This window comes from Etheostoma cragini, chromosome 11 (genome assembly GCF_013103735.1).
Source record: "Etheostoma cragini isolate CJK2018 chromosome 11, CSU_Ecrag_1.0, whole genome shotgun sequence".
Taxonomy (NCBI): domain Eukaryota; kingdom Metazoa; phylum Chordata; class Actinopteri; order Perciformes; family Percidae; genus Etheostoma; species Etheostoma cragini.
In genome coordinates, this window is record NC_048417.1 from 2,795,425 (window position 1) to 2,807,650 (window position 12,226).

The following is a 12,226-nucleotide window of genomic DNA, read 5'->3' on the forward strand; positions in this document are numbered from 1 at the left end:
TATAAAAGAGTCTTCAGATACAGTATTAGGGGACCACTAAGGTTCTATATAAAAGAGACTTCAGATACAGTATTAGGGGACCACTAAGGTCTATATAAAAGAGACTTCGGATCCAGCATCAGGGGACCACTAAGGTCTATATAAAAGCAGCCAAAGAACACCATGTTGTGGGGCCTCTTAATCCTCAAAGTAAACTGTTATTGTTAAACACAGACATATAGATAATAGATTACATCATCATAGACCTTTCACTTCTGAAATAATAAGCTAGGCAGCTGTATCTCAGAGACACATCTTCAAATGAAGCAGCTCTGCTATGTTCACATTTTAGAGAACGTTAATACTTTCCTCCTTAATTGTGTATCATGTCACCTAACCACTATTAATCAGAATGTATATATGTATGATCCGACCGGCCAATCCGTAACATTAGATTGACCACGGGGCCACGGATATTGCTGCTCTCTCCCCTTTTTGCACTCTCACTTCTTTTTTTACATACCACGAGAGACAAGACTGTGTATCCTCCATTTTAGCTCCTCTGTGGAGCCTTCTCCATCCTCAGCCCTCGATGTGCGTGTTAGGAGTCAGGACGACCTTCAGCATGGCGTGCTGACAATGATTTCCGGGTTGCAAGCTGGAGGATTGAGGTGTACAAATTTGGGAATTGAGAAAGCTCCCCTAGTACATTCTTTATGTTTTTGTGTTACTACGGTTTTCTGTTCTGTATTTTGCTGCATGTGTCTCCTCCAGGAACAGTTTTATTTTGGAATCTGTGACAAATTACAACTAACAATGGTATATCTGGGATATAATGGTATATATAGTTTATTGGTTGTCCTTTTTCTGGCCACCTGTTGTCAGTGGTGTGAAATCTATTTTGATAATTTCCTTTAAACCGCACTAATCAATTACCAACACTTGTTTTTTAAACTCTCTTGTCCCTTTCATTTGTTCAGCTGTCCTGGAGAAAGAAAGGCCTAAAATGCCCAAAAATAATAATAAAAAAACAATAAAAATATTTTTTTAATGTATAAGGAGTTGCACGTAGTGACAAAATGTGATGGTCCCTGTGCCGTATACTTGTTTGTGTGTGCTATCCTGCATTACTCAATAGCTTCGCCTCGATTGCAGTCTGGCAGCCATATTTGGAGTCCCCAGTGTTCCCCAGGAGGCCAACGTTCAAGTACCTCTTACTCTCTTCCTGCCAGAACCTGCAACCATTTATTTGATCTGGATGATTTGTTATTTATCTTTTATGTTTTTCTTGAGTTACAGTCTCTATTATATTATAATAAATAACTTAATATTTGCCATTCTTATAATAACTTTTTTGTCATTGCCCACGAGCCGGGTTACGACACTAAACTACAAAGAATTGTCACCACAAGTGCCTTTCAGTTCATTATTTTGGTATCACAACTTTTATTAACCCTGTCTCCAGGTAGATGAATATAGTGGAGCATTTAGCAGCTAAAGCATAAACCCTGTTTTTTGTAGGAGTTGGCATAGACAAACACAGAGCTTAAAGAAGAGCAAATATAGGATTTAAAAGTGCCATGTGGAAAAGATATAGGGCTCCAATTACTAATATTGCTCTGTGTGCCTGCTAGCAAACACAGAGGCAACAGTTTTCTACCACGTTATCACCTTTTTATAAGCTGATAATAGTGTTGTTTTTACAGCTTGTTGTTCTGCCCACAAGTTCTTTACTTACTTTACTTACATACTATATATAATTCAAAGTTTAGAGATATTAAAGGTAAAAACTCATTATCAGCAGTGCCTTTATTTTGAGTATTATATTTCCATTTACAATTCTTACTATCGCTGATGAATGAAGATGAATTCAATAACAGTGTTTAGTAATGTTGGTTGAGAAGGACCTAATTTATATTATATAATTATACTGTTGGGTGGTTTAATCTGTGATAATTGCGGAAAGTACAATATGTATTTCTAAAATTGAGTGTAAAGTGGCATTAAATGAAATTTTAAACTGCTGATTAAATATAAGTGCCTCAAAATGTACCTACCTTGGGATAGTAATGTCTCTCATTGATGTTATCATATTATGTTACGTGTAACTTTCCAACATAAAGTGTTTTAAGATTAGCACAAAGCAGGGAGGTCTACCTATTTACACCTCAGCTCGCACAATTACAGGCGCCAACAAGCAGCTCCCCCCCCAAATTGAGCTCTGTTGGCTTCCCCTGCTCCTGTTGATGTGTGCTGACACACAGAGTAATTATAGGCCTGAGAGTGCAAGTGAGGGAGAAGGAGCATGTCTCAGCAGAGCATCACCTGCAAGGCAACAAGAGTCGTGTTGGACCACCGACAACACAAGACAAATAAGGAGATAGAAGCAGACGGAGAGATGTGCGAGGCGTCTTCAAAAAAAGGCTTGTACAGGCCAGTGGATTCTTATTGGCTGGAGAAAGGGGCTTGCCAGTTGTGGATTGGTGGTCCGGGAAGTTTAGATAGCAAAGGATACACATGGAAATGCCTTTCTTTTATCTGATAGTAAATAAGTGATAAGAGGCCACTGTAGCATCTCAATGATGACGTATGGAAAAGTCTTTCCTCTTTCAATATCTGCATGTTTAAAAAACGTTAGTGTTAAAGTTATGGATTTATTACTATTAATTGCAGGTCCGTGCACCTGCTAAATTAAGATAATTATTATTACTATTATAATCCCTGCATCAGTATTGAATATAGGCATTAGATCTAAATTGTAAAATTCAGATTATTCCAATGTGTATTGAATTCCTAGATTTACAGTACTTTGGATATATAGGTAGGCTTTGTGCAGAGAGACACACATTTGGATGAAATGCAACAGCAGCTTCAGACTGTGGATGTCCAACTGTAATATAATGCCATCTAATAGAAGTATTGGGGGTTCAGCCTTTTAAGTAGGTAGGCCCTGACTCACCAAGCCGAAAGCAAGGAACTAGTGACTGTGGCTTCGCCTCAGGTCGCCTTTGTCTTGGTCAAAAATCTGAAAAACAACACAAAACAGAGACTACAGCCAACAGACGCGCCTGCGTGAGAAGAAATAACTCCGCATGTCCGCAGGTGGTGGTGATCTATTAGTCATTCAACAAGGGAAACGGGATGAAAACGTTGCTATGTTACCCACAACAAATAGAGTTTGCTTGAGCAACGGCAGAACCAAACAGAGGCTACAGTCGCTCTGCTTCCCTCCCTGCCAGTAAGACCGTGGACACTAACGGTGGACACCAGGAGACGGCTAACCAAACTGTCCCTCTCCCGGGCGAGCAGCCATTCTCTCTGCAAAAAGGTCTCGATACAGTGGGAGCGACCGAGTGGCAGCTGATGGCTCGTTAGCTTGCTCACATTACACACCCAACATGCCTTCATAAAATTAGCCTAAGATGTTACTCATCTGGCGATAGCAATATGCTAACCTACGATGTGACAAGAGCATCTAAAAAAAACAATACAAATTAAGTCAAAAATTAGGTTGTTACATTTTATTAATTTATAGGCTAGTAAGCTAGCTTGCTTGCTAGGGGGCTAATTGTTTAGCGTTGCGTAGAGAGGTCTATTATGGTTTTTATCTTAAATATCACTAAAATCGAATTAACTCTCATTAACGTCAGTTTATTTTGTAATAGTCAGGTATGTAGCGATCTTTTAAAATACGTGTTATTGTTGGAATAACTCTTCCAACACAGTACAATCTCAATTTGCATTTGCCATATTATGAACATAATGTGTAAAAATATTTAATCCAATGTTTGAACCTGTGTGTTTTTAGTAAGAATAATCAAACTTAATTTTTGAACAGTTTTGACACCTTGTGTATTGGATTGAGATGAAAAATTAAAGAAGAAACAATCTTTTTTTTTTCTTTCCTCCCTGTTGTTTTCAACCTGAAACGGCACTCACATGAATTGGGGGTGCTGTAAATGGACTGAAACCACGTGGACCATGACTGAGAACATTTCTAAGTCAACTCCCATCACAAAAAATTGGAATTGGAAAAGTGGAAACACTAAACATGATGTGCCATTTCTAATACCAAATCTTTTCAGAGTGAAATAATTCAAACCAAGCACCTCTGCAATGTAAAAATCTGCAAAAGTTCTGTTGCCGCAAAGTGTGCAGGAGTAGGAGGAGCAGAGGCAGCACATCAGCAGTGTTAAAGAGCAAAGTGTCAAAATTGGAAGAGGCCATGTTTGCTCACACCAAACAAAGCTGGAGTGTTTCATTTAAACTCTGGACTGTTGACTCAAGCTGCCATGTTGCATTTGAACTCAGGGTCACACCAAACAATGCCTTCAAATGTAAGCCTCTGTTCTCTTTCCAGTGATCAGTTGTTTAGGAGTGAGAATGTAATTCCAACTGACTGCAGGAAACACCCCCAAAATGTGAACAAACGGGGACAAAGGAGGAAGCTGTTGACGCCTGATAGCCAGCAGTTGCTCGTGCTTGAGAAGCCAAGCCTAACACACTGAACTGAGGGACAAACCGCAGGCTGATATGATGCTCATTTTCAGCTTTTCCTCCTCCTGTCCTTTAAATTACAGCAGAGAGCGTTGACAAGACCATCCCAGTTAAAGTCACAGAGACTGGAATTGAGTTTGTTTTGCCCTCTCCACGTCAAAAAACAATAAAAAACTATCTGCAGAAATAAACAGAACTGTCTGAACATTAATTTCAGCCCAAGAACTACAAGAAATACAAGATACAAAGAAGAAGAAGATTTGGTTACTGTGGTGATCTGAAACACCATTCTGAGGTGTCTGTGGTGTGCCTGTTCCATATTTACATTTCTCAAATTCAAATTGCTTGTAATTTATTAAATGTTTTTAAAATCGCTTCCCTGAAGTGAACGGCAGCCTATCAAAATAAGAAAGGAGAGCTTTGAGGATGTGTGGGTTACAGACCCGGGTTCACCGGAGGGATACTGCTTGTTTGTGCTCACAGATGTGGGCCTGTCGCTGCCTGCCAAACACAGTGCATACTGTATGTCAACATTCATTTTCAGGAATCAATAGCGACCCTTTGTCCCCAATAATGTGGGAGAGCAAAGTTCTACGTCTACAATTTCTGTCATTCATTTTGGGGAGTTTTTGTGACCAAACGCTTTGATGTAGATGTGGTTTTTCTGACATTACGAGTCCCGCGGTGAAAATATTGTTTTGAATCAGTGCACAGCTTCCCTGTCTTTACTTTAGGGAAACTGTTTTAACATTATGTATTATGATGACGCCAGGTAAAAACTAGCTGGCTTGGTGCTGCTGGCACACACGCAACATGTTACAGTCAGAGAATCAGCATCAGATATACTGCCATAGGTTTCCCTTGCATGGAATTAGCCTTGGTGTGTTGTATTCAATAACCACAGGAAAATGAAAAGGAGTGGTAAAAAAACAATAAAGGGAAGTACTGCAACAGTTAGGCACAATAATATACAATAGAAATATTATATTAAAAACATGTTAAAAAAAAACAGTCTCAATATAACTGTTTTAGGGCTGTACAGTTTTGTGCAAGGTGTGCACAATATTGATTAGAAGTTCACATTATGTAATATGTGCAATGGTCAGGGATAGGGAATAGTCCAGGATGTGTGTTAACTAACTAACATTAACGTTAGCCAGCGGCCGCCGCTCGAGCTGCTCAGTCCCTCCACTTTTCTGCCGAGACACAGCGTCGGCAGCCCTGGAGGTGGACAATCTGTCCGCTGCTGCCTCGGTGGATGGACCACAGGGTCTTTCCGCCGATGTTCTGCTAATTCGGGCGTTGTTTGTAGTATGCTGTCATAGCAGCCACAAAGACTCACAACACTTGGAGATAGGCTCAATGGTGGGCTATACCATCTCCCCACTGGTCTTCACCATGGCAATGGAGTTAATAATTTGAGCATCTCAAAGGGTTGTTGGAGGAGAATGCCTGAAAAGCGTGCTGCGGCTTCCTCCAATCAGGGCGTATATGGATGACATAACGACTCTGGTTTGGAGAAGATCCAGCCTGACTCCAGTGTCTTGCCAAAGCAATCCTGAAACATATCCTGGTGAGTTACAAGACCAGCCTTACGCAAGGCACTACAGCACTACTGCCGAAAGAAGCAGCGGAAGGAGATTGCGTGGGCTGCCAAGGGACCTCATGGAGCCTCCAGTGCGACACACAGACAGATCTGATTGGCCTGCGATGGACCAGCCTCAGTTGAGGGTGTGTTGTGATAAAAGGCTGAAACATCCAGTGAGGCCAGGGTAACTGCTGATGTGTTGTATTGGGGGCAACAACATTTTTGCTAAATATCGCTAAATATCATGGGAATCCTAACATCTAATCCTAAGCATACTCAGTACAATAGTTTATTGTCTGTATGTACTTTTCTGTTTAGACAAAATATCCTTTAAAAAAACACAATTATGGACTTGCTAAACGAGCCTGACTGCAAAGAAGTCGTCGTGCGTGGGAGCGTATGAGTAGATAGCGATAGATTTTGGCAAAAGATATTTGCAGAAAAATGTAACGTTTACAAATGTTACACTGGAAAGAGTGAACGCTGTTGTAAAGCACTGCATCACATCAAAAGTAAAGTAACTTCAGTTTCATGTAGCTAACATTCCCGTAGAGTGAGACAAAAAACCTTGCCCGCATCCAACTTTTAATGCATATTACATCCACTACACAGACTTCTGCAGCATCTGGCATAGTGTCACCTTAGAATGTGTTTTTTTTGCTAACATGTTAGCAAAAGGTTGCCAATTACACAGCCAGTAAGTATTTTAGCAAGATAAGCATTATTTTAAAGTTGCATTTTAGGCCTCCTGATCAATGTAAATTATACATTTACCATCACTTCAGATCGGGTTTGATCTGTCTCGTTAGCTGCTAAATACCTCTTGGTTAACCATCTATTTTAGCAGCTAGCTGCTATCTTTTGGTGTTACAGCACGCATATTTGAGTTTTTCTTTTGCTGAAAGCAGCTGCCTGTTGCTACCAAAAACAAAAGCGATAACAACAGTGAGACTGAAACAAAATAGTTAAGTTGTGGGCTGTGAAACCAAAGCAATAAGCTGAAAGAATTTCAGCTTATTTCAGAGGTGTGGAGTCCAAATTCTCTGTGGGTTCTTCCCCGTTTGCATTACACATTGTCCTTACCATTTGTAGCCTGGGGGTCCAGACTTGATGTGACTTCCAAATCCACTTTTTGTCGACATCGTCCCAAACCCTGAATGAGCTGTTGCAGAGGTAGTTCAAACTCTGTGCTTGGATAGCACATCAGGCCAGTGGAGCACCTTGGCGTGTAGACCCCGCAGTTCTCCCCCTCCAACCGGGCGCACATTGGACAGCACCCGCAGCCCGGCTCCCTCACTATTTCTGCACATGCTGCTGTGACTTTGGGACACGCAGCCAGGCTCTCCGCCGCACAACTTGGACATCGGAAAGCCAATTCTCCAAGTAAGACTCCAGGCAAAGCAAAGCATGCAAACAGCAACCTATAGGTAAAGTATATGACCATTCTAACGCTCTCTAGTGTTTCTAAGTGACAACTGGAAGTCAAAATAACCCTTGGAAAATAACAGCAAGGACCTCAGGACCCTGAAAAAAACTGTGTAAACACTGTGATGTCACAGACAGGGTCCTATCTGCTCTCATATTATCACCTGACTGTAAATCATTACATCAAAGAATACATCCAGGAATGATTGATGTTGGTTTGGTTTATATGTGCAGATACACTTATGTGTATGTGTATCTGTGTTGTAAGATATAGTGGAATCCTATTCTTATTTGTGCACTAATTAATGTATTATCCCCACATTAGGTACGCTGTAACAAATGTAACATAACATTTACAGTAACTTAACGGCAACAACTGTCCAGCAAGTTACTGTGAATTATTTTTACAGAAAATGTACCACACTTCCATTTACAGTATTTTATGAATTCATTGTTAAAAAACAACAACAATTAAACACAAAATAAGATAAAAAAAGTAAAAAGATAGTAGTTTACTATTTACATTACCATAGTGGCTATATTTGGATTTTTTTACAGCAATACTTTGACTACTGTGATTTCATACTTACTGTGATTTTGTCATGTGGACAAGGTTGTAATGTAAACTTTACAGCATTCTACTGTAAAAATCATTTACATTAGTGTTATTGTGAAATCTAAAGGAAATAACTGGAGATTTCACAGCCGTTTTTTACAGTGTATGGTCCAATTCAAAATAAGACTAAGAGAAATAAGATGGTCTTTTTGTTAAATTCACAGCAGTGCCTAGCTAACATGGTAAACACTAATACATCAGACCACTGTCACATGCATATTCCCTTATAAAAGAAACTTCAAGTCAAAGCAAACCATAGAAAGCCAGATCTTTCCTGGTGAATATCAAAGCCAGTGCTGAGTGTCTGTGATGTGGCCCCCCTTCGTACGCTGCACGTCAGCTGGCACTCAGTTACCGGTGAGGCCAGGGGGCCAAAATTAATGCCCATTTCTATGAGGCCCAATTATTTTACCAGTGATGGTGGTCAACATAGTGTGCTGTTACCAAAAGCACATGGCAAACCCAAATGATGACGCCGCGGATGTGAAACATCCTTTTAGAGACACTGGATTATTCAGATATCTTAAATGTATTTGTGTCATTTTGTCTGTCTGTGTGTTTTTTCAATGTCTTTGTCCCTTTTTTTGACGTTTTGTCTACATCTATGGCGTTATTTTCATTGTTTTAAACTCTTTTTCCCCAACGTTTTTGACTCTTTCTTCTGGTATTTTTGGTTATTTTTTTTTTTTTCAAACATGTTTTACCCGCATTTAGATTTCCTTTATTTCGTTTTTATTTTTTTTTACTTTGAAAACGGGGTACGATGTACTAACAAGCAGTCATATGATAGAACTGATAGACTGTGCACTAACAGAAAGCTTCTTGCACTTTACCCAAAATATTTCCCGGCGTCTGACTGGCCTCTGGATTCACACGAGGCTCTCCGGCCTTGCAGCGCAGCTCCAGCGTGATGTCAGTGGAGCTTTCTGTGTACACGCAGCTACGGCCAATACACGGAGACTAGAAACCTTTTTATAAATTACATACTGACAGAAGTTGTATTGTTAATTGGTCACAGCGGGGTCTGTTAGCAGTTAGCTTGCTCGTTAGCCGCTGAGCCGTAGCGGCGTACAGGCAGAGCGAGTAGGCGCCAGACTAAGCTAGTTACCCGTGCAGGATTCAATGTGAGCGGACCATTAGAGACGATGTGACCGGCAGGTAACGTTAACTGGCTCCTATGTACAGACAACATTACATCATAAACAATAAGTAACCCAGCCACGGCGATTATGAGCTTGTCCTCAGATGGAATGTTTTGGTAGGAACGAAAGTTTACATCGTATGTTTTTCCGGACGTCTATATTCCGAGTGGCGGCTGGCGTCAGCCGCCGCTTGCCGCTGAACCGCGTCATAGCTCATTACCATAAAGTTGAAAAATGTCAACTTTCAAATTGACGCTCAACACGGTCAAAACGCCCTAAACGCGACGCCGACAGATTTGCCGCTCCTTGCAGCTGTGAGAAGCCGGCTTCCATTGAAAATGAATGACTTCCGGTATCTTTAGACGCTCACGTCGGTGGCGGTGTGAACGTACAGTAACACGCTTCCACTCAGCTGCTCTGGGAGTATGGAGTCGTGTCTGTCAGGGCCATCTATCCTCACTTTGCCTGATTCTTCCACCTTGGTATGGTTTCTGGACTGGAAGAACAGGACCAATGGGTGGGGGGGGGGGAATAAAGAAGTGCTAGTTGGAAAACACTTTTATGTCAATAAATCATAACTGACATGGAAGCATATAATGTGTAAACTTGATATCTTTGATTATAAAATAATAATAATATTTTTTGGTGTGTGTGTTGATAAAAACTAAGTGTGTAGAATAGGAAAATGTCTCTTGCATCCCAGTGGTAGACGTTCATTCGCGTGGTAAAATGTCCCACTTCCGGGTCCAAACTTGAATTTTTACATTTTAAAGGCAGGTTTGCTAATGCTAAAGCTAGCAAGATATGACAGTAGCTTCTCCCCAGGTCCCCATGTAACTGCCCCCCCCCCCCCCGAAAGAATTACGAAATTACATAATGTTATACATTTAACAACAACCAAACGGATGCGAGAGATAAAGCTGTTTTCACACATACAGGTAATTCACTTCTCGTTTTTCGCTAAATTGTCGTATCTTTTTAACGTTTCTGCGCCATCTTGCCCCTGTTTTCAACTGTTGCTAAGCAACGTACATTAACATTCCATGGTCACTTGAATGTAGCGTACCTGTAGAACGCTGCTTCGTAGTAACTAGCGGTAAAAACCAACGGCGACGGAGCTCCGTGCTACAGAGCGGCGGTTGGTAGTTGTTTGAGCCGCTACAGACCTCCGTCACAGCTCGGTCGTATCAGCGGGGTTTAGTAGATGTGTGGAGCCGCAAAAAAGTTCCTCAACACCTCCTTCAGGTCAGCGGTAGCTGGTGGTCCAGTTATCCGAGAATACTGTAGGAGACTCTCAGCCGGGGCCAGAGCACCGCGAGCTTCCGGTCATTTCGGCGGAGATGACCGTTAAGTAGTCTAAGTAATAAAATGACTGGTTAAGAAAAAAACTAATGTTCGTCCATGTCACTGCCATGTTGTTTTTGTATCTCTACGGCAGACGCGACGGGGGTTGGGCTACGGGAGCCCAGAGGGGAGCGTTGGCCGATGTTAATGAGAAAAAAAATCGACATTAACTACAAATTCTAGTTAATCGATAAAATCAACTTATCACCCAGCCCTAAGTTTATGTAATATAGGCATAAGTAACTATAACGTAATAATTAAGAAAAAAATAGTGTGGCGCCTCCGCTGTGGAGCTACATGACTCACATGACCTACGTTGGTTTTGTTTCCCTAGAAACAAATTGCAACATATCTGAAATGTCTACAAAATTTTATTAAAAAAGAGAATATTTAGAACAGCCGAGTAAGATGTATAACAAAAATAAATTTATTTTACTACTCTGGTTTTCTCTTATGTTATGTAAGAGAAAGCACCAAACAATTTTTTTTATAAAGAGCATTAACAAGCTCTCTGGAAATGCTGCATTTTCTATAACGGCTACATTATGACACAACATAATAACTCAAGGCCACGCAAACATATTTTCCCTAAATGTGAAAGGTCCGGGGCTCCGTAAAGATGCCCCGAAACACACTGAAACATGCAATGTTGTCAAAATCCTTAAAAAAATATAACATCATGTCTTAGAACTCCCTGCAGTAGCTTAATATGAATGCTTAAGTGTTTCTAATAATATAAAAACTTCCATTAACCATCAGTGAAATGTCTTCATAAACCTTACATTGAGGGATAAATAAACATTAAAGTGTATTTAAATAACTGCCTTACTAGGCTGTTACTCCTCTACATTCATCTGATTGCTTTAGTTACTAGTTACTTTAGTTACTAGTTAATTTAGTTACTCCTCTACATTCATCTGATTGCTTTAGTTACTAGTTACTTTAGTTACTAGTTACTTTAGTTACTCCACTACATTCATCTGACAGCTTTAGTTACTAGTTACTTTAGTTACTAGTTACTGTAGTTACTCCACTACATTCATCTGACAGCTTTAGTTACTAGTTACTTTAGTTACTAGTTACTTTAGTTACTCCTCTAAATTCATCTGACAGCTTTAGTTACTAGTTACTTTAGTTACTAGTTACTGTAGTTACTCCTCTACATTCATCTGACAGCTTTAGTTACTAGTTACTTTAGTTACTAGTTACTTTAGTTACTCCTCTACATTCATCTGACAGCTTTAGTTACTAGTTACTTTAGTTACTAGTTACTTTAGTTACTCCACTACATTCATCTGACAGCTTTAGTTACTAGTCACTTTAGTTACTAGTTACATTAGTTACTCCACTACATCCATCTGACAGCTTTAGTTACTAGTTACTTTAGTTACTTTAGTTACTTCTCTACATTCATCTGACAGCTTTAGTTACTAGTTACTTTAGTTACTAGTTACTTTAGTTACTTCACTACATTCATCTGACAGCTTTAATTACTAGTTACTTTAGTTACTAGTTACTTTAGTTACTTCTCTACATTCATCTGACAGCTTTAGTTACTAGTTACTTTAGTTACTAGTTACTTTAGTTACTTCTCTACATTCATCTGACAGCTTTAGTTACTAGTTACTTTAGTTA

The 12,226-nt window shown here is 40.0% G+C and overlaps 1 protein-coding gene across 2 annotated transcripts in view; it reads right to left on the reverse strand.

Annotated features, from left to right (window-relative positions):
- The window catches only part of LOC117952727 (insulin-like growth factor-binding protein 2-B), a 37,980-nt gene extending 30,374 nt beyond the window's left edge, over window positions 1-7,606 (reverse strand). For both annotated transcript variants that reach the window (XR_004658493.1, XM_034885233.1), the window contains exon 1: window positions 7,148-7,606. Coding sequence is in view for 1 of the 2 variants with exons in the window: in XM_034885233.1 (XP_034741124.1) it covers window positions 7,148-7,508 (361 nt within the window). In the remaining variant the exon portion in view is untranslated. The remainder of the gene's footprint in view (window positions 1-7,147) is intronic.
- Between the last annotated feature and the right edge of the window lie 4,620 nt (window positions 7,607-12,226).